Genomic DNA, 23,321 nt, shown 5'->3' with positions numbered 1-23,321 from the left:
TTGGAAACCCTGGTGGCGTAGTGGTTAAGAGCTATGGCTGCTAACCAAAAGGTTGAGAGTTCGAATCCACCAGATGCTCCTTGGAAACCCTATGGGGCAGTTCTACCCTGTCCTATAGGGTCACCATGAGTCGGAATGGACTCGATGGCAGCAGGTTTGGTGTGGGTTTTCTCTGATGGTATATTATAAAAAGGTTTGTTCAAAGCATTTTGTTCAAAATAATAAGCTTGTGAAAACAGTGTTTTAATTTAAAATTGAGTCTTATAGAAATGGCCTGTTTGGAAAATGGCCTGTAGGGCCACAGGAATGTAAAGGAGTTTTGCGATCTAGGCTAGGGTCACCAAAAGGTTTTGTTGTCATGGCACATGAAGAAAAGGATGTATTTGCAAGCAGTAGGCCCTCAGGACCTTAGGCTGCCTCAGGACCACCTACCGCTGGGGTGGATGGGATCACAGTCTCCCACACACATTAGGAGCACACCAGCCCAGCCAGGACCACCAGGAGGGAAGCTCTCTGGATGGGATCTTTAAAACTAGTTGTTGCATTTCTGTAAAAATAGCTTTCTGGGAAACTTTGCTATTCTTTAAGTATTTGATTATGACAGTGTCTTGATGCGTGCTTATCTGAGGGGATTTCAATTTCTGCAGTTAATTCTGTAAAGAAAAATTGTTTTATAGTGATTCTATATTTATACCCTGTCCTAGGAGACCTGAGTCTTCCTACTTTACTGCAGAAGTGGATGTCTACTCATCTGTAGCATGATAGAATTCGAACGTTGCTTCTATGACTTTCATAACTGTGACTGCTTCATCTTGATGTACAGTCTTTGAGGAAATATTCTTTTTTGTTTGTTTTTTGATTTTATTGTGGTAAAATAAATGTAACACAAAATTTGCCATTTTAACCATTTTAAGTGTACAATTTAGTGATGTCAGTTACACTCTGTCTGTTGTGCAGCCATCACCACTATCTATTTCTAAATCTTTTATCACCCCAAACAGAAAGCTTAGTACCCATTAAGCAATAACTCCCCATTCTCCCCTCTCTCCAGCCCCTACCATCACTACCCATTGCCGCTGAGTTGATTCTGACTTACACCGACTCTATAGGACAGAGTAGAACCTGCACCATAGGGTTTCCAAGGAGCTGCTGGTGAATTCAAATTACTGACCTTTTGGTTAGCAGCCAAGCTCCAGCCCCTAGAAATCACTAATTTACTTTCTGTCTCTATGCATTTACCTATTCTAGATATTTTATATAAGGGAGATCATCCAATATTTTTCCTTTTGTGTCTGACTTATTTCACTTGATATAATGTTCTCAGTGTTCATCCATGTTGTAGTGATGAAATATTCTTCGAATGAACACTTGGGTGCTGATTTTTTTTTCCAACTGATTATATATCATCCGTCAAAATTAGCAAATTTTCTCCCAAATGATCACCATGGTTTTTAAAGAAATTGAGTATTCCTCTGTGTGATGGTCATAAACTATAACCTCTAAGAGACAATGAAAGGTAGGAGGGCTGTACTGTTGGTACAAAGACAGAAGATTCTTCAAAGCACCAATTGAGAGATGAAAGTGCTGGCCTAGAAACCAGTTACCTTTGTATTATGCCATGAAGGTAAAGGTGGATGAGAAGTAGAGCTAAGAGACACTGGATTATCTATTTTGAGTTTCATGGTTCTTTTTTCCCCTCTCACATCCTCTTGGATTTCTAGCTGAGAAGTTGAAACAAAGATTAGAAGACCTGGAGAAGGAGAAAAGCACCCTGCAGTTTCAGCTTCCTTCCCGGCAGCCAGAGCTCAGCAGCGTCCTGAACCAATTGGGAACGCAGGTTCAGGCTGCCTTGCTCTGGGCCACTCACAAGTAAGTACTGAGGTGACCACCGCTTTACACTCTTGCTTCTTCCTCTCTCACCAGCTCCCTTTTTGCAAAAAGCTGAGAGGGACTTAGCTGAAGAGGCCCTTAGCTGCTTTTTCCTGGAAAAGGGTCGCTTTGTTGCTTGGGCAGGCAGGGGTTCCTTCAAGAGTTGAGGAACCTGGTGTGGGTCATGCTCCCTCAAGAGGCCCTTTCTGCTAATTGACACTCAGCAGTGTCCAGGAGAGACCCTCTACAGGCCATGGCCATAGTCCGGGGATTAAGCTTGCTCTGGAGAGAAGGTGGGTGTGGATTTTCTCTTGTCAAGGGCAGCCTGGTCTCCTGTAATTGTGTTTTCAGCCTGTAAGATCCACAGACGGCCCCTTCTTGACGGAGGGATGAAAATATGTCCTCCTACTACTCTACCTTCTGCTCCTGAGCAACTTTCATTGTTTTTGCTGCTCCAGGGTGTCCTGGGATCACTCCCATAGAGAGAGGAATAGTTTATCTCTAGTCCAGTGGCTTCTGATCTTGGCTGCACATTTGAATCACCTGGTGAGCTTTTAAAACCATGGCTGCCCAGGCTCCACCCAGGGGATTCTCATGGGCAGCTGAAGCTGAGTACTGCTGCTCTAATCCACCTGCTTGTTACCATTCTCCTGCTGAAGGCTTGTGAGTGAGGGAAGAGATTTTTTTAGGAATGCTATTAGCCTACTCCCAGTTCAGGTCTACTCAGATATAAACATGGCTACAGCAGTTACATTGCATTTCTGACTTCCAGTCGGCCCTGACAATCACAGCATTTTCTGACCTGTTCCTATTAAGTGTACACATCATTATACCATCAGTTTATCTTGGTGCCCCCCTACAGCCTGAGCAACGAAGTCAATTGTTTTATTAGGTGCTTGCTTTTCAGTGTCGCTGGTAGAGTGCCTGGCAACTAGTGGGTGCCTCCTGATAAATGTTTGTTAAAAGGATGTTCACATGGGCCTCTTAAATATCGTGTGATTTCCACCTCCCCATTTCTCTTCTCATCTGACACTGAGATGTCACCTCAACTCCTCTTCCTTTCTCACATGAGGTCCTTCCCAACTTGACTTAATTCTTCTTTTTTGTCTTTGGGATTATTTCTTGTCCTCCACACCAGTCTTGGATCATTTTTAGCATCTATCAATTATTGTGTTTTTATTTATTTAACAGACACTTGCATAATAGTTTTAAGTGCTTAAAGAAGTAACTCATTTAATCTTTATGATAATTCCAGGGGGTAGTAGTATTTTACATTTCGACATCTATATCAATATAGATATTGATATCCACAGCTATATAATCTATAGCTATATCTATAACCAAAAGGTCAGCAGTTCGAATCCACCAGGCGCTCCTTGGAAACCCTATGGGAAGGTTCTACTCTGTCCTGTAGGGTTGCTATGAGTTGGAATTGACTCAACGGCAATGGGTTTTATACCTGTATCCATATATCTGTATCAATATTGATACCATCTATCTGTATATATTTATATTGATATCTATATTTAAAGATGAGACATTAAGGCCCAAGAGAGGGTAAGTGACTTCCCCAAACCACACTAAGTGAAGCCAGGATCTAAACCCAGGCTGTAAAGCTCCGGAGCCCATGGTCTGAACTAGCATGCTGTGAACTAGCACACCTGTTACCTGTCTAAGTCTGAGCTTGCAGAGGCTTTCTGTTAATGTCTATTTACCCGTACATGTGATTTGTATGGAAAGCAGTGCTTTTGTTATGATCTTGGCTGAATTTCTCCTAGAACATGATTAACCGAAATAAAGGCATTCTCACTCAATTATATTAAGTTAAACCATATGAAATTTCTTATATTTGACTGTTTGTGACCTATAAAAATAGCACTTCCATTTGGTTCAGCCTGATATGTTCCCCATAAAAATATAGCTCTTTATTAAACACTTATGAAGCCAATATAAACTACTGGCTTGCTTATTAGCTATTATTCTTTCTCCTTTTCCTCATGGGAGTTATCTGTACACTATGTTTTTATTTCCTATTCACTTTCTGAGACCAATATGATATGATTTCTATCTCACTCCCCAAATCTCTACCAAAGTCAACAATAATTTTCTATTTGTTAAATTTAAAAGACAGTTTTCAATTCTTCTACTCTATTTCACTGCAGTGTCTAGAACTTTTGACCAAATTTATTCTTAAAATCCTCTCTCCTTGGCTTTCGTGATTCCACTTTTTCCTGGTCTTCTTGACATTCTGACCATTCTTCTCAGTCCTATGAGCTCCTGTTCCTCTTCCTGTCTTCTTAATATTGATGTTCCTCTGTCTTCTGTTCTAGACTCCACTCTCTTCTCACTGTATGTACTCTTTCTGGGTGATCTCTAACACTCCTTTACTTAGGTACCATTTCTGTGCTAATTTTCCCCAAATTTACATCATTGGCCCTGATCTCTCTCCAGAGTTCCAACCCACAATCAGCGTTCTCTTGAACATCTCCCTTACCTAATCCATAGGCGCTCGTATGTCCAAAGCTAAATTTGCTGCCTTTCTCCCCAGGCAGCCCCTTCTCCTATATTCCCAATCTCAGTGAATTATACCACCTGATTACCCAAGCAAGAATCAGAGACATCTTTGGCTTTTCCCTTTTACTTACTCCCCACGTTCTTTGGTCATCAAGTCCTGTAGATTCTACTGTCTACCTCTCTCTCATTCCCACTCACTTCTCACCTGTAAGTCAAAGCCTTAGTTCTGGTCTTTAAAAATTATAATCCGCATCATTGCAATGGTCTCCTTATTGGTATTTCTGATGCCACTATTATGCCCTCTCACTCATGTTCCACAGTGTGACAGGATGGAAGGATCATGTCCTGCTCAGTGGCTCCCCGTTGTTTTCAGGATAAAGTCCATGCTGCTTAGCATGATGTTCAGAGCCTTCATGATCCAGCCCTTCCCAGCTGCCCAGAATTTAGCCATCACCGGCACGTTCTGTTCGACATTCAGAAGTATTAGAAGTTGCCTAGATGATCTGAATGTTTCTAATTTTAGATGATCTTGCCCAGGCCTCAAAAGTCCTGCTCCACTGGTGTTACCAAACTCGTCTTTATTCCTCAAGACTTAGCTAAGGCACCGTCCTTGCAATGCCTTGCCCATCAGTCACGCTGCTTCCCCTTGAATTACTGTAACCCCATGAATTACCGTGCCTCTGTTCCAACCGCCCATTTTAGCCTGTGATATTTGTCGTCAGTGGAGTTGATCTAGACTTCCCAAACCACACCAAGCCCGTTGCCATCGAGTCGATTCCGACTTCCATAGTGACCCTATAGGACAGAGTACAACTGCCCCGTAGGGTTTCCAAGGACCAGCTGGTGGATTCAAACTGCCAACCTTTTGGATAGCAGCCTGAACTCTTAACCATTGTGCCACCAGGGCTCTGATCTGGACTGCAGGCCTCCCCAATGAGCTGTTTCTCTGAGGCTGTTACTGCAGTTCTCACAGCAGCCACCAGGGGGACAGTGGTGCCCAGAGCCAGAACAGAAATGTTTCTCACCAGCAAGGGGCTCCCTCTGCTTCTGGAATGAAGTGTACATTTCCTGTAGAAATAAAATAGGTGTATTAACACAGAAATTTTTCAGTACCAATTAATAACACAAATAAGTACCTCTTAACCTTTTTGAGATCAAGTATTTTCTTTGAGAATCCATCACAAAACCACATATGTACATACATGCCAATTATTGCACGCAATTTCAGGAGACTCACAGATTCCCCGAGGCTTATCCATTCACTCTTTAGGGGCCTTTGGATCCCAGGTTAAGAAAATTTGGTTTAGGATAAGATTGAAGAAAATGTAAACACCAAGGTACAGTCAGGTACTTTTTTTTTACTGTCACTTTGTTCTTAGAAATCACTGTTGTTAATTCAGCCTTGTAAAAAGCACTGTTTAATTCTCTGAGCTCATGTAGAGAACCACCCTGAATCAACCACTCTTGAATAGCACTCTTCCATTTGTTCAGGTCCTACTAGCAGCCTAAAGAGTTTAGCTGATAGTGGATACCAGTACTCAAAGTATTTGGCCACTCAATGCCTCTCTTTTTTCACATTGCTCAGTAATGTAACTGGTTCATTGAGGTCTCTCCACTCAATGGGGATATAAACATAAAATGGTGCTATTTTTTCTCCAGTCTCCATTTTGCTCTGTTGAATCCACCTTTCCCATTTCTTTATGATATCTTGGACAGATTACACAAATTTCTGGTCATTTTCAGTTATTGATTTTCACGCAGTCCTGTCCAGTTTGAAACTCAAATTATATATCCCATTCAAAGCTTCCCCCATCCCCAGCTACACTTGTGACCTAAGGAACTTGGTCTGGGTTGTGGGGATGTTGTCCAGTCTTTTGATCCTGTCCCTCCCTCTTTCAAGGTGGTGGGGAGGGGAGTAACAAAGTCAGCATCTCTCAGCTCAGCCAGGTGTTGTAACCTCTCCTTGTTGGCCATCGCTGCTTCCCTGGCCAACAAAGGCATCTGCAACCTCTGTCTCCAATGTCTGCATGCTTACTCCTGTGGAGGACATGTGTGAGCTCTCCAGAGGGCATCAAGGGCTTCCTCATTGCCTGGATGTGACCTCAACTTCGTCTGTTCCACCTTAGCAACCACCACTTTCCATGTGATCATAGCTTCTTTCTGTGGAGGTCTCCTTGCCCAATGGTTGCACTTGTTGCGGGAGTACCAGCAAGATGGATCCAGCCCAGATAACGTTTGTTATGCCCACATGATCCATGAGAAACACACATAAACTTGGCACGCCAAAGGGTGGGCATTCAGTCTGCCCCATTACAGACCTCTCCCTCCGACTAAAGGAGCCCTGGTGGAGCAGTGGTAGTGCTTGGCTGCTAACCGAAGGGTCACTGGTTTGAACCCGTCAGCCACTCTGTGAGGGAAAGATGTGGTAGTCTGCTTTCATAAAGATTACATAGGAAACCCTATGGAGGCAGTTCTGCTCTGTCCTATAGGATCGCTGTAAGTCAGAATCAACTCGACAGCAATGGGTAAAACTCCCTGACCAAGTGCCTTGTCTCTCCACTTCCTTTTCCCTTGCTCAGGGGATACAGTGACATATCAGAAAGTAAATTCCCTAAGCACATATTGTGATAGACAAGATTGGTGCTCTGGGTCACAATCCTGTGGCCTCCCTCTGATTTCAGCTACACCTGTGGAAAGTCTTGTGCTTACTGGTGGCTTTCCACCTCAGGCAGCCAACCAGTATCTCAGTTCATCTGCACAAGGCTTTCTCTGAAGCTGGGTGAGGAAGGAGTGGGGATGGATAATGCCCCTGAGGACAAACCTCAACCAGTAGGGGAGGGAGTTGGTAGATAAATGCCTCAGCTTACCCAGTCTCTGGGGGATGACAGTTCTGAAGCATGCTCTGTACATTTTTTTTCCAGAAGGTTCCTAGGGAGGTTGAGCCCCAGTTGCCCATATGGTTGCTCAATAATGCACTTTTATTGGCTTTTCCTCGTTCCCACACTCTCCCTCCAGTTTCCTGGAAATCACTTCTCCAAAATACAACCTGCACTCAGTCTCTTGTCTCAGAGTCTGCTCTTAGGAGAGCACAAACTCAGACAGCTGTCTGTGTGGGAGGGTCAGATGTCAGTCTTCCTGCTTGCGGGGCACCCCAGCCTTTAGAGGTGATTCTGTTGGATTTTTTCCTGCTTGGTTTGAGTAGGGAAGTTGACTCAGTCGTTGCCTTCAAAGGGAGGGAAGAAAAACCATCTCTGTGAATACTCCGTTTCCTACAAGGCCAGTGGGCAGGTGGGTGTTGAGAATGTGTTTGTGGCAGCGCTGCTTATGCAGCTTGTTGAGTAGGGCGCCTACAGTGGTTAGATCTTTAAAATGGAACATACTTAGCCCTTGTTTGCATCAGCTTTGATTTCTAATTCTGAGCGACAGGAAAACTTCACCCCAATATCCCTCACAGCAGCAATCAGAGAGAACAGAGAGGCAGCTATTCCTGCCAGCTCTTTCCCGCAGTCAAAAGCTGTTAGTTTTCCTTTTTCCTAGGAGAGGAGTACGGCCTACTACGACACATTTGACTGACTGATAATTTTCTGATTAATACTTTGCATTTCTCTGACTATACATGCTATGCGTTTTCCCTTTGGATCATCACCAAGGTCTACATTAAAACTGGTCACAACTGTAACCTAAATTGTGTATGTGTGTGCGTGTGTATGTGCATGCTATGTGCGTGAGTGTGTGTGCACAGAATGTCCTTTATCAAAGACCCAGTGGATAACTTAAAACACAAGTAAACAAAATACAACTAAGTTTAACAATGAAGACCTGCAGTGGTTTTCCAACAGGGCTTGTCGAGGCAGAGCTCTGCTTGGCCTGTCCAAATATTCCCTGCTCACATGCCTCCTTTCAGACGGAAACAGGAGGGATAAATGCTGCACAGCATCATGGTGTTGCTGGACTGAGTCATTTTCCTCTGCTCGGTTCTTCCTCTGTTCCCTTTGAAACATGTGATTCTTTCTTTCTATTTAATTGTCATGTAGGGACAAGCACAGACAGCACAGAATTCAGTGACAGTCAGCTCCGAGTTCACAGATTGGAGTGAAGATAGACAGTACAAGACCAGAATATAACTTTTACAGACACATTTTATCAGAGCCATAAAACTAGATGTCTGTGGTATGACATAAGATTATCATTACTGTCAATGTACCAGGTATATTTCTGAGCGCTTAATCAGAGGTGGGGAGCCAAAAGGGGGAACTAGTACAGTATGGGCCACTTCCCGCCCTCCTGCAAACCCTGGTTGCTCGGTCCTCCTTTGCCGTTGCCTAGCCCAGAGAAGCGCAAGGGAGAAGGGAAAGGAGGAGGAAACTAAGCTGAAGTGACCCAAAGAGGGCACCTTTACTTGTTTAAGAATAAGTGGATTATAAATAAAAGCTTCCAAATAAAGTTCTCCCATGCCATCCTCTTCTTTCAAATTCTGTCCTGAGGCCAAGTGGCACAGGGCATATCTATTATAAAACAAGTAAATATTCATGTGTCCCTCTTGCAGGGGGAAAAGAACTGTATAAAATGATGATAATCATTTTCCTGAGGAACATGACTTCTGCTCAATTCCCCTTACTTTTTAGACCCATATCGTATATGGAAGAAGAATTACAAAGATTTAAAACAGACTTCAGTGGTTAGAGGACTGCTCCAAACCACTTCTTTATCACTGTCTCCCCAAAGAGGGAGAGATGGAAATACATAAGCCATATGACATAAATTTGATTGGATAGTTATCAACAGGGAGTAATGATGGGCAAAGCTATTCAGAAAAGCCATGCTCAACTCTTGTTCCAGATTGTCGTCTGAACAGAGGTATCTCCCCTGCGGACCTCATTTTCCTAACTGTGACAGTGAGAGCGTTGGACTCCATTATTTTTGGTCTCTTCTACAATTAAAATTCTCTGACTCCAGCAGTGGCACAAAACAGCAGTTTTTTTGGCACAAGACTGACATTGCTGACTGAGAAAGCGACCCTCTGTGCTGTACACAAAACTTTGTATAAACCACACCAGCTGCCACGGATGGCTTGCTGTAGGGGAGGCAGCACCCACGTGGATTCATCTCAAGGCACTCACTTGTTAATAATCCAGCTCAGAAACCACTAATATCCAGATGACTGTTTAATTCTTTTCAAAAAATAACTGAAATATTCACTCGGAATTCGTCCCCTGTGCAATTTGGAGCTGAAATTTTTTCAGTGGTGTAGGATCTTATTTGACGAATGGATTTTATCTTTCAGTTTTTTTTATGGAAAAAGACAAAAATGGAAAGGCCAGATTTTTCCAGTGCCAGGCAGGCCCAGTTGGGGGTTTGCTTGACTGGCCTGTAGCAAGCCTTGGTCTGGGAGTGTGGGATCTCAGACACACTCAGACACACCACAGTCCCCGTGGTGCTTGAGTGCTGGTCTAACAGTCTAATCCTTGTGTTTTTAATTCTTCCCCTGAGGGACTTGCTCATTTTACATACTGATTAGTTTATAGCAGCCATGCTAATTTGCACTGACATCAGGGATTACACATTATTAACTATAAAGGGAACAGCATTGTGAGAAGGAAAAGGGAGTATGACTCAGAGGACTAAAGCTTGGAGGGGAAAGCGGTCCCTTGCTTCATTACTGAGCTCCAGTGTGTCCTGTAGTGCCTCCTGCGCTGGGCTGTGGCCCCCTTTCTACACCCGGAGTGAGTGCATGAGAGGCAGAGCGAGGAGTTTTGGTGAACCACAGGGGCTTTTCTTATGGATTAAGTAATGAATGTGATTAACGATAAATATAGAGAATTCCCAGTTATCCACCTGTAGCTCCTCTGCAGCTAATTTTCAATTCAGTGTTAATTTCCTTCAATAACGCCCATCCTGACCCAGATGGTATTTATTTAGGAAATTTAGGAAACTCTTAATATTAGCATAAGCAGAGCAAATTGGGAAATAAATTAATGCAAAGAAATGATGTAATGCATGCAATAGGAGAGAGAATATAAATGACTTCTGGATCTTCTGGGCCATGGACTCATTACTTCATTCAGCAAATGTTTAATGAGCCCCTCTCTGTGCTGGGCACCTGGAATGCCCACATGAGGTGGACTCAGCTTCTGCCCTCCAGAGGCTCACAGTCCTGCAGGAAATATAGCCCTGGGGCAGCATGCTGGCGATGATTTAATAACAGAGACTTCTGGTGCATTTAAAGGTCCTCAGAAGCCTTTCATCGTTAATCTCCTTCCTCTGTATAGGACAGCACGCACATGGGTCATGAGGGCAGTGCTCACTTTCCCGATGCAAACGTGGAGACGTGATGGAAGTTAAACCAACAGCTTCTGAGGCAGGCGGGTTGCTCTGTCTCCTCCTTGCTGTACTCCAGTACAAGTGCAGGGGCAAGTTAACCAGTAAGCAAAGTATGCACGGGTTTACTTGTGTTTATTTACTAATCTGTGGTGAACAATTTCACATGGATTTCACCAAGTATGTGGTGAAATCCATGTGAAATTGTTCACCACAGATTAGTAAATAAGCACGGGTAAGCCTGTGAGTAGCTTGCTTATTGAGTAATCAGTCCCTGCTCGGGTGGGGCCCACACAGTCGTGCTCAGTGATCATTTGTTGAATAAATTTGATTTCCATAGTCGACCCTATTTTGCAGGGGCCTGTCTACAGAAAACAAGCCTGTGGTGATTAGTTTTAAATTGCTGAACGATCTCTCGAACCTGCTGATAGAAACTGCAGTGGCCAACAGAAACTGTTCATTGGCACCCTTCCTCAGAGCGCATGCCCTACCTGCCATACCTTAGGGACAGCCTCTGCGGCTATTTGTTGTTGTTATTAGTTGCCACTCAGTTGGCTCTGACCCCTGGCGACCTTATGAATGAAATGCTGCCCAGTCCTGCACAACCCTCATGATCCTGAGTGTGTTTAAGCCCATTGTTGCAGCTATTGTGTCAATCCATCTCCTTGAGGATTTCCCTCATTTTCACTGACCCTCCACTCTACTAAACAAGATGTCCTTTCGTAGTGATTGGTCTTTCCTGATGATGTAAGCCGAAGTTTTGCCATCCTCACTCCTAAGGAGCATTCTGGTTGTATTTCTTCAAAGACTGATTTGTTCGTTCTTCTGCCAGTCTGATATAGTCACTATGCTTCACTGACACCACAATTTGAATCCATCAGTTCTTCGGTCTTCCTTTTCCATTGTCTAGCTTTCACATGCATATGCAGTGATTAGTCATTATTATTATTATTCTTGTTTTAAAAATGAAGTTCAGAGAAGTCAGGTGACAGTCCAACGACACACAGAAGAAGGCAGGACTAAGATTCAAGTTGTGGTCTTCTAACTCCATGTGCTGTGCTCTTTCTGTCATTCTCTACTGCCCCTTTTGAATATTGGGGGAGGTGACTAAATAAACAGATGTGGGTCAAACAAGGAGGAAACAGACGTTTACAATTTTCCTGAGAACCTAATGGTAGTGTGGTGTCTGGGACAGGACTTGAACTTGGAATTCAGTCTGCTCTGCCCGTGATTCCTAAACTTTGCTTCTTGCACTCTGTGAGGCCATAGGCCAGTCACTTAATCTCCCTGCAACTCTGTTTCCTCATCTGCAAAACTGTAATAATATTTTCACCTTAGATCTGTAATGAGAAGTGAGTGTGATAAAAATGATAATGTCCAGTGTGTAGTAAATTCTCAATTTGTAGTTCGTTATTGTCAGTTTGAAAACTTTTATTGCTAGTACTGTTATTATTTGCCTTTAAGCATACAAAACAGAAAGCTACATGTCTTAAAAAAACAAATTCTGAATTGGGTGGTAAGTTACAATAAGTGAATGGTTTTCAGTATTATTTAGAGAATCTGAATCTGTGTTAGGCCCAAGGGTAATAGTTGGGTTCATTTTTCTGTAGTTGCTGCTTTCTAACTTAGAAAAATGGAGGTGACATATCTTCTAGTATTGTTTCTAAAAATATTAGGGTTACTTCATTGGAGTGCTTGACTGGTTCACTTATTTTGTAAGTGCCATGCTAAGATTTAGGAAGTAGAAGAGTCACCCCCACCTTCAAACTTCTACAGCAATTGGTTTGAGCCTTGGATTGAGCATTTATCCCATGTCTTTGTAGGTATCTGTTGATGTGTTTGTCTCTCCTGCTCTGTGTAGGAACCAAGTCTTATTTACTGCTGGGTCCCTAGGACCAAACCAGTTTGGGGCACATCCTGGGGAGATTAATAATGTTTTTTCTTTTCTCTGATTGAATGAAATGGGGTAGGAGTGAAAGGAGATGAACAAAGCCACAATGCATTAGGATCAGTTGCTCATATTCTCGTTTAAGAACTGTGGAGGTCACGAGAACCTGTGCCAATACAGAAACACGAACATCATACTCCTGGTAATGAGCCCTGACGTAAATGTGAAGGTGGCTGACGAGTCTGAGCTGTGTGGAAAGAGATTCCAGGGGAAGAGGGGGAATGTTTAATTTGGCAGTTTTAGGACACTGAGTTTATGCCTCTGTCAGAAGCTACAGATGCCTGCTCCTCCGCAGGGGAAGATTCCCTTGATGGTTAACTTATTAGTGGGATTTATTTAAAACAGGGGTTACAAGACAGGTTGGCTATGTTAAAATATTTAACTAAGTAGTGCAGCTACTTAGGGTATGTGGTAGAAAACATCTTTTATTATAGTTATAAGAATAATACATGTGCACTGTAGAAAATTTAGAAAATAAAAAATCGGCCGAAAGAAGTAATTCTACCAACCAGAGATAAGAGCTATTAGTGTTTTGGTGGCTCTTTTTCCTGTCTTTTATTTTGTATCCATATTATTTTTACAATAGTTGGTTTATATTACACCTATTTCCAAAAAAGCCTGCTATAAAGAATAGCAATATACAGTGAACATTTTTCATGCCATTACATCTTCTTTTACGAGCTAATTTTTCATGACTGCATAGCTCTTCTCTGTGTGGTTGTACGATAGTTGACTGAACTAGTTTCTCATTTGGGGCACAGTTAGGGTGTTCTCAGTTTTTGGCTACTAAGAAAATGTGCTATTTTTGTAGCTTATCTTTGTGCACCTCTGTGATTATTTACGTATGATAAATTCATAGAACCAGGAATATAGGCTCCGACATTACATTAAATTTTAAGTCTAATTCTTATTCCCTAAACTTACCAAAAGGATTATGATATTAGAAAACCTTTGCCAGTTTGATAGGTGACTAAATATTTTTTGGTTGTTTTAATTTATGTTTAAAACTATTTTTGATGATAAATGCTTTAACTCTTTGTAATTCTTTTTTTTTTTTTTGGAATTTCTGATTGTGCACCTGTCTTTTTCTTACTGATTTGCTAGAACTCTTTTTAAATTAGCAATACTATCCCTTTGTTTGACACATATGTTGTAATATTTCCTCCAACTTCTTACTTGCCTTTTCAGTTTTTTGGTGTTTTCTTAGACATAGCTTCCTTGAATTCTTGACCTAGTTTTACTAGGTTTAATGTTTTTCTGTCATACTGAATTGCATTCGAAATCACATACTATAAGGATGAATTGATCATCCTTTGATGATAAATATCTGCAAGACTACCGTAAAGTCAGCTCACTGATAAGCAAGTTGTGTCTGCATTTTCATGAGTATTGCTTTAATCAAATATGTCAACTCCTGCAAGAATAAGAGAAGGAGCCAAACAGATTTTAAGTGGTTTACAACAGTCTTTCAGCAAATCTTTTTGAGAAGCTCTGACCCAAGTACGTACAAATCAGTCACACCTCTCCTTTTAATCTTTACACCCAAGATTAGTCTTGGAACTTGGCTCTGATTGGATGGTCCAAGGCAGTGTTGGCCAATGAAATATAATGCGAGCCACATGTATGATTTTAAATTATCCAGTATTTTTGTTATTGTTGGCTGCTGTCAAGTCAACCCGCGACTCATGGTGATACCATGCACAACGGACTATTGTGATCCATAGGGTTTTTACTGGCTGATTTTTTGGAATTTGATTGCCAAGCCTTTCTTCCTAGTCTGTTTTAGTCTGGAGGCTCCGCCGAAGCCTGTTCAGCATCGTAGCAACACACAAGCTTCCACTGACAGACAGGTGGTGGCTGTGCATGAGGTTCATTGGCTGGGAATCAAACTTGAATCTCCTGCATGGAAGGTGACAGTTCTACCACTGAACCACCACTGCTCCCAAATTATCTAGGAGCCACATTAAAAGAATAAAAGGAAGAGCTGAAATGAATTTTAACAATATATTTAATTTAACCCAATATATCCAAAATATTATCATTTCAATATGTAATCAACATAAAATATTAATGAGATATTTTATACTTTTTAATACTAAGTCTTTAAAAGATGGTGTGTATTTTCATAGTACATTTTAATTTGGACTAACCAAATTTCAAGTGCTCAGTAGCCATATGTGTCTAGGGACTATAATGAAAATTAGGCTAGAGAAAAGGAAAAAAACCTTAACACATTTAAATTAAAACAGAAACTTACATTAGGTACCTCATCCCTATGACCCTCCTGAGGATGAGAACAGCCAGGGACCATTTTGGGAAATTTCTTACTCTTAAAATTCTTGTAGACCTGAGGATTTCAGTTCTATGGTGTTTTATTTTTAGGGCCGACAGTGAAGACACCCAACCTGTGCTCAGAATAGAGCCAAAGCTTCTGGAACCTACTGCTCAGGACAGACTCCATGTGTCCCTCACTAGGCGAGACTGGCTTCTTCAAGAAAAGCAGCAGCTGCAGGTAAGCAGATGAAGACTCTTCAAGAACTAGGGCAGTATTTTTCTTACCCATTTAAGCCAAATGTAACAAAGTGGGTCTTTGCTTTCTTGAGTGTAGCAATTAGAGCTTTAGCTGTCAACCTGTAAGGTATAAAAAGGAGGGATTGCTGGGGAATCGCTAGAGTGGTTGTATGAATCTCATTACAAATGAGAAGTTGAAAGCTCAGCAGGTTTGGTGCCTGTTTTTGATAGTCCTCATTACCTCTTGAATATGCTTCCCTTGTCTGCCAGGCCAATTTGTCACCTCTTATCATTTTGACCTTTAGAAGTTTCTTTTGCAAGGCAGAAAGGAATCTGTACTGTGAAAATTCTTTAGGGAAATTTCTGTCATGGTGGACTGTGAGCAGCAGTATGTGAGGAGGCAAAGTGGTATGTCCAGACTCGACAAGGCAAGCAAGTCTGAGAACGTCTAGCAGCAGTACATGGAAACCCAACGTTGGCCCAGGGCAGAGGATGAAGGTTGGCCAAGAGTCACCCAGGGGCTAGAAGTTAAGGTCCAACACTGTGTTAAAGCCAGAAGGCAATCAGGAACTCTGGAAGCTGACATGGCACCCCAGAGGTAGGGGACCTTGAGACTGGGTCCCAGCCTACTGCAGCCTGGATGCCTTGAGGAAACAGTGGGAACCAATGAGGAAACACCAATTAGAGATAACATGACATTGTGGAAAGAGCATAGATCTTCAATACCTGAGTTCAGATGCTGTCGTAGGCTCTAAATAGCTGTGTGAGCTTAGGTGAATTATGGGAGTATGGGAACTGGCCAAGTTACTGGAACACCTGCCTACATCTGCCAATGCAGAGTAGTATTGTTATCTGAGTCTGCCCATCCAGGTCCCTGCAATAGCAAAAGGGAAGCAAAAGTCATCATAATTTGAAAACACTCCCCAATAAACTGAGCACTTATACATTCAGTGAGCATCATTGTAAAGTTTGGATAGCTGAAAATGTGAAATTTGGTGTTTGGTTTTTAACAATATTCGCCAATTTAAAGGTCTGCAAAATTCCAAATAATGTCAGAGCATACAGAAAATAATTTTAGCCCAAAGGGAGCATTCATGGTCACACTCTGGGGGAAGGTGGAGAGTCATTTATTCAACAGATGTTTATTGAATGCCTACTATGTGCCAAGCACCGTTTAGAATGCTTGGAATCCCTGTGGAGCTTATGCTCTAGTGGGACTGGAGTCGGGAGATAGCAGAGCAGATAGACAATAAATGATAAACGTAATAAATACCTGAATTATGTACACAGTATGTTGTAGGGTGATAAGGAGTCCCTGGGTGGTGAAAATGGTTAAGCGCTAGACTACTAGCTGAAAGGCTGGTGGTTTGAAACCCCTCAGAGGTCTCGGAAGCCAGACCTGGTGATCTGCTTCTAAAAGATCACAGCCTTAAAAACCCTATGCAGCAATTCTACACTGCAAACATGGTATTGCCATGAGTTGGAATCAACTCAGTGGCAGCTAACAACAACAGAATGATAAAAGCTATACTGAGTAGACCAGGCTATCAGGGTAACGGGGTCTCCAATGGGAGTGTTCCAGGCAAGGAGTAGTTGGTGTGAAGGCTACATTAGGTGGAGTGTGCCTTGCATGTTCCAAGGGCAGCCCAGAGCCCAGTGTGGCTGGAGTAGTAAAAGTAAGGGGGAGAGGAGTATGGGGTGAGGTCAGGGATGAAAGGGGCCTGTAAGGCCTTGTAGGCTTGTGTAAGGACTTGGGTTGAAATGGAGAGCCATTGCAATGTTTTAAGCAGTGAAGTGACATGACCTGGCCACATTTTAAAGAATCATTTTGACAGCTATGTTAAGAATTGTTGCTGTTGTTGTTGAGTCTATTCCAACTCATGGAAACCCCACGTGTGCAGAGCAGAACTGTGCCCCACAGAGTTTTCAAGGTTGTGACCTTCCCGAAGCAGATCGCCAGGCGTGTCTTCTGCTGCACCTCTGGGGGAGAGTTAGAACCACCAACACTTTGGCTAGTAGTTTAGTACTAAATGAATAATTTCTTTTGTAAGGATCGGCACAAAGCTGGTTCCTATGAGGCAGAGGTTAAAGATGTCCCAAATGTCCAATGTTTCCAAACGGCTGTACCACTCCATCATCTCTAACATCAACTACTTTTCCTCCCCTCGGTACTCTCCTTCCTGTCTTTGGGTTCTGTAATTTGCTGCAACGTCTTACAGAACTCACGAACTGTATCAAGGAGATGGCTCACATGGTTGTGGAGGCTGGGAAGTCCCAAATCTGTGGGTCAGGCATAGGCTTCTCTTGACTCACGTGGCTGCAGGGGCTAACGAGCCCAAACTGGCAGGTCAGACCATAGGCTGCTGGCTCACAAGGCTGCGGAAGCTGGCTAATCAGGTCAGACAATAGGCCGCCAGCCTATGGGGCTGCAGAAGCCAGCGAATCCCAGAATCAGTAGATCAGATAGCAGACCTCTGGCTCAAGACCCTAAGCACTGGAAGTCAGAGAGTAATGAACTGGATGCAGGATCCAGATGCGGAGAGAGCCCCGTCAGGGCACCCATATATATACCTTGGATGCAGACCACACCCCAGGCAAGGACATAACTTGAGTAAAGGTAGGACTTGAGTCACACCCTCCTACAAGGCTGTGATTCAAGATACACCCCATACCAACCCTGCCTCATTAACATGTAGATATTAGGATTTACAGTACAAAAAATGGAGGATAATTACATCAGATCACAAAAATGGAGGACAGCCATACAATACTGGAAATCATGGACTACCCAAGTTGACACTTAACCCCAATCATCACAGGGTCCATATACCTTATTTGCATAGTTCCACTAAATCATTGTGTGTGAGTCACAAAGACTATGGCTAGAAGGACCACATTAAGTAATTCATTGCACCACAAACACTTAACCATTTGTGCCACCCAAGGACTCCTGTGTTTAGAGTATAAGAGATTGAAGGTGGAAGTAGGGAGACTGGAGATTAGTTGGGAGACTCTGGCAATAATACAGTCATCTCGGACCAATGGGAGACACTGAGGCATTATTTTCTGCTTAGAATTTCTTTCTCTATCCTGTTAGAAATGGGTTTAGCAGGGAGAAGTTGTAGGGTATGTGTGCCTTGAAGTTATGAGATGGGGAGACATCCAGGATTAGTGCTGTGTTTATACCAGCCAGAAACCAAAGCATGGACCATGTAAGTATGCTGATTTAAAAGGCCTGATTTTTAATTCCAAAGTCATGTGGTGAGCTCCGATGCTGTGCACACAATGGGTGCTCAATTACCTGCTACTTCTTTTATTTATTGACCTCAGGATGGTATGATACTCTTTGGATCCCTTGGATTTTGAGTTGTTATATTAATGGAAATTAAATTTATTTAATATTTTTATGAACCTTAGACCGCATGACACTATCCATAGCTTCTACTTGTTCTCTCGGTAATGCGGAGGACGTAAGATAAAAAATCATGATTTTTTGTTTTTCTCTACACACTACATTCTTAGGTTTAGAGAGAGACTAACAAAGGATTGTTTGCCTGTCTCCTTTTGGTCTGTGGCTAGTGTTAGCTGCTTAGATAGTATCTGAAGTGCAAGATGCTGTTGTCCTATACCTAGCTCTTCCACCTAACATGAAGTAAGTCATTTATACATTTGCTGGGGTATTCAAAGTCAAATTTTTGGCTCCTCCCATAGTTATTTAATGTGTGGGAGGGAATGTTTTTCCTTATGCCAACTAATGGGAAATATAAAGCCGGCATGATTTTTCCAGTTCTGCTAACCTCCAAACACCTGCCTGCCTCAGAAGGGAGCCTCACAGTTCTGGTACCTATGGCTGACTCACATGCGTTGATGTCAGCTGAGCACTGTGCCGCTAGGAGGTTCGTTTATAAAATCTGGACTTCCTACTCTCTACAGAAAGAAATTGAAGCTCTCCAAGCAAGAATGTCTGTGCTGGAAGCAAAAGATGAACAACTGAGGAGGGAGATAGATGAACAGGAGCAGCTGCTACGGTGGCCGGGCTGTGAACTGGCTGTGCTGGCGGGCACACTGCCCCTGGGCGAGCTGCGGGAGATGGGCCGGGCCCTGGATGACACCCTGGCCTCGGCCAATCAGGTTCTTCTCCTTGTGGAGCCACCAGAAGCCATAAGGAGGTATTTTTGACTTCCTAACTGAGTTTGGATCGCTTTACCTTTTTTTTTTTTATAAGTTTATTGGACTGATTTTGTTTTTGGTCCCTCATACACAGATATTTCCCAAGCAGTGCTATATTTTCCAGTGGAGACACTACTGGTATTTTGGGCGGGAAAAGTCTTCATTGTATGGGTCAGTCCTGAGCATTGCAAAATATTTCACATCCTGGTCACCTCAGCAGCAAAATGCCAGTACTCCTCCTCATTGAAATATGCGCCCCTCCCCGTTTCCAAATAGCCTAAGGGTAGCCACTCTTCTTGTGAGAACTTTTGGAGACCAATGGGCTAGAGATTCTGATTCCAACCTTTGCTGAGAACGATTGTCTGGAGAAAGATGAACTATACCTCTCAGCAAGGGAGAGGGTGAGCCCTTAAGAGAGGGTGTCCAAATTGATGACAATGTTTCCATCTGAAGAATGAATTATTATTAGTAATAGCTAATATTTATTATATGTCAGGCACTGTGCTAAGCTTTACTTTATGAGTTGCTTCTATTATTATATTCATTTTATTATTTTTAAATTAATTTTGTTTTATTTATGTTTGCTTGTTATTGTTATATCCATTTTACAGATGAAGAAAATAAAGCTTAAGGAGGTTAACAATTTGCCCAAAGTCCCAATTAGATAAGAGGCAAAACTGATACTTAAACTCATGTTGATTAATTCTGAAGCCTAGTTTTTTATCCACTCTGCTGTGGAGCAAGAATGTTCCTCATGTTCTCTGTTGTGGAGTATCCAGAAGATGTACTTCTAGTTCTTGCCCTGAAGGTGCTCATAATCTCATTTGAGGGACAGACAGAGCACATGCTTACATGTGTTGGACAAAAAAGTGAGTAATACCTGAAAGAATATATAGATTGGTTGTAAGGGCTGCAAGGGCTATGAGTGTGGAGCAAAGAGGGATTTGTGCTCTGCTCAGTGATGATGCTGAAGAAGGTGTTTAATAAAATCCACGACTTGTAGTGGCTGATACCTCAGTGAGATGGATTGATACGACAGCCACAACAGTGGACTTGAACATACCAATAATCATGAAGATGGTGCAGGACTGGGCGGCGTTTTGTGCTGTTATACATAAGGTCACCATGAGTTGGAGCTGACTCGATGGCAACTTACAAAAACAACAACGGTGGCTGAGAACATGGACTCCGGCATTTGATTGTCTGCAATTGAATCCTAACTGAACTGCTTATTAGCTGATTTGGGTGGAGGGGTACTTATAATAATACCTACCTTATAGGGCTGTTACAGAGATTAAATGAGTTTATACATATAAAACTCTTGTAACAGGGTCTGGACTGTAGTAAGCACTATATAACTGCTTGCCATTTTTATTATGGGAATTCAGTCTCCTGAAGACCTTCTGTGATAAGCCTTCAAACTGCCTGCCCAAATGCATCTTGGACTATTTAGTTAGTGACTGTCCTGTCTCAGACCTGCATCACATGCTAGCCAGCCTATAAAAGCAAGCCACAAATGCTCTTCTAGGGAGCTACTTAGGATCTCCTCCCATTCCCCTTCCAACCCTAACATTACCCTGCAGAAATCTAACCCCATAGCTCATTCACATGGGGAAGGCAAAGAGGTTTAGATTGTTGCTAAAATACAGCAAAATGGAATTTTTCACATTGGTCCTTGACTGTGCCTTGTGCTTCCCTCCCCCACCTTTATACCTGCCCTTCATCTATCACCTCTGCCTGTAAGGATCTCTCCTACTCCTGCGTTCCTTGTTCTGTGGAAATCATTCTTTCAGCCTCAACATATATACACATACACAGATGCTCATTTTTATATTTTCAAATGTGCATATTTGCATATGCAACTTAAAATGAACTTGTTTTGGTTCCACCATCCAAATGTGCTGTATTTGTTTCTCCTTTTAACAGTGGAGAGGTGTGTTACGATCCTCCCATCTCGCCCATGTGCTGATGGCTCTTTGAGGGAAAAACCTTGGGCATGTCTAACTTAGAATCCACTGCAGTACTCTACAAAGCTGCCATACATTTGAGTGGAACTAATGGAAAATATTCATGCTGGTATTTGTACGGAGATGTATAAAATTTCTTTTTAAATTGTACTTTAGATGAAGGTTTACAGAACAAGTAGTTTCTCATTAAACAGTTAGTACACATATTGTTTTATGACATTTGTTAACAACCCCACGACATGTTAACACTCTTCCTTCTCGACCTTGGGTTCCCTATTACCAGCTTTCCTGCCCCCTCCTACCTTTTAGTCCTTGTCTCTGGGCTGTTGTGCCCCATTAGTCTTGTTTTGTTTTATGGGGCTGTCTAATCTTTGACTGAAGAGATGTATAAATTATAGAGCGTTTTCTTATGCATTAACTCATATGATTCACACAATGATGTGTGGTAGGGAAGACTGCTCTTGTTATTCTCACTTTACAGTTGAGGAAACAAAAAACCTGTAAAGTTTCCCTGGTGATGCAGCTAGTGAAGAGTCCATCTGTGTACATCTATAGTTGTCTTTGGGTCTGAACCTGTAAAAGGATGGTTTCCTTCCCAAGGCCTGAAGAAGATATTTATCTTAAGAGTCTAAATTCTGATGAGCTGATAGAGACAGGCCTAGAACTCAGTTCTTATTTGTAGTCTGTTACTCTGCCCATGTATTCTCACTTGCCTTTTAATCAACATGAGGACTCAAAGAGGTAATACGTGTGTGATGTTTGCTCAGTAATCTAGTGCTTTAACCAAATGGATGGAATCTTGAAAGACTTCCAAGGCGTGGTGATCTGATTTTATGGCGCCATTGGAGAGACTGGATGTGAGGGTGGCCTTTGAATAGGGTGCACTGCTGTCTTGGGCTCTTCTGGGGAGGACGCATCACCCCCAAATCCACGTTTCACCTGAGATTTCCAAGTTCAGGACAGGCGCAGTGTTTCGCTTTTCTTTGTGCTGAGGTGCCTGTAGAAAATCTGGAACTATCAACAACTTTCACAAACCACGTGGGCTTTGTGTAGGAGGAAACTGTAGGAATGCCAGGACTAAGAGGCGCACAGGAGAGTAAGAGGGAAAATACAAGGGTGGTTCAAAGATAAAAGACACGTGGGCAGCCGAGTGACTGGTTGATAAATGCGCTTTCTTCCTGTGGTGAGGGTGCTGTGCAGTGTGTTCAGCTTGGGATGCTCATCAAGAGCAGAGTGCTGCCTGCACTGGGCGGAGCTGGTGCTGGTGGGGCAGATGATCGAGGGTGACCACCTTGACACATTTCAGTACTCTGGGTGAGTCTCCCTCTTGGCATTGACCTCATTTACTGAGTGGTGCATCATGGAGTGGGCTTTCCATCTGGGGAGGATGACACACCATATCCAAGCTAACAGGCTGCAGCATGGACTCCCAGGAACGGCTGTTGGAAAGAAGCCTGATGAAGCCTGAGCCTTAGGGCTCAACAGATCAGAGAGATTGTTTGGTCCAATATTTGTAACAAACTGTGGATGATCCCATTAGCTTAATTTCTGCTATGGAGTTTTGGCTGTCTTTTAGAAAATGCTGACTTGGGGGCTATATTCTCTAGGTAAAGAGCCCATCTTATAAACATCAATAGCTGCCTTTGTTGTTTATGAGAATAGTCTCTTCTTAGACCAGACAGAGAAACCTAGACAAATTGTGAAATAGAAAAATCATGGAGTCTTATGAAGAGAGGTTGCAGAGACTCATATTGTTATAAAAACCTGGAGAAACAGATGACTCAACATCGTAGCTGTTATTATCGTCATCCACGAAGGTCCTCATAGAGGCCAGCTATAAACTCAGGCTGTGTCTGGGAGAAGCTGATTCAGATGAACTTAGCTCAGGAATGTGCAAGTTCAAAGGAAAAGACATGCTTCTTTCCCTGGGTGAACGTGTGCCTGGTGGAGACTTGTGCACTTGCTCAGAGGCCTTCGATTCTGACCGGGGCGTGTTGGGAGTCCTCTGGCTGTTGTTAGAGAAG

General features: G+C 42.6%; 1 protein-coding gene across 1 annotated transcript in view; it reads left to right on the top strand.

Moving 5' to 3' along the window:
• DISC1 (DISC1 scaffold protein) overlaps window positions 1-23,321 on the top strand; it is a 551,192-nt gene that overhangs the window by 116,423 nt on the left and 411,448 nt on the right. Inside the window, 3 exon segments of the mRNA XM_023728155.1 lie at window positions 1,722-1,869; window positions 15,032-15,161; window positions 19,094-19,329. Coding sequence (XP_023583923.1) covers window positions 1,722-1,869; window positions 15,032-15,161; window positions 19,094-19,329 — 514 coding nt within the window.

The sequence above is a fragment of the Trichechus manatus genome, unplaced genomic scaffold (genome assembly GCF_000243295.1).
Source record: "Trichechus manatus latirostris isolate Lorelei unplaced genomic scaffold, TriManLat1.0 scaffold00021, whole genome shotgun sequence".
NCBI lineage: Eukaryota > Metazoa > Chordata > Mammalia > Sirenia > Trichechidae > Trichechus > Trichechus manatus.
The sequence above is the reverse complement of the archived record's forward strand: the minus strand, read 5'-3'. Positions and strand labels throughout refer to the sequence as shown.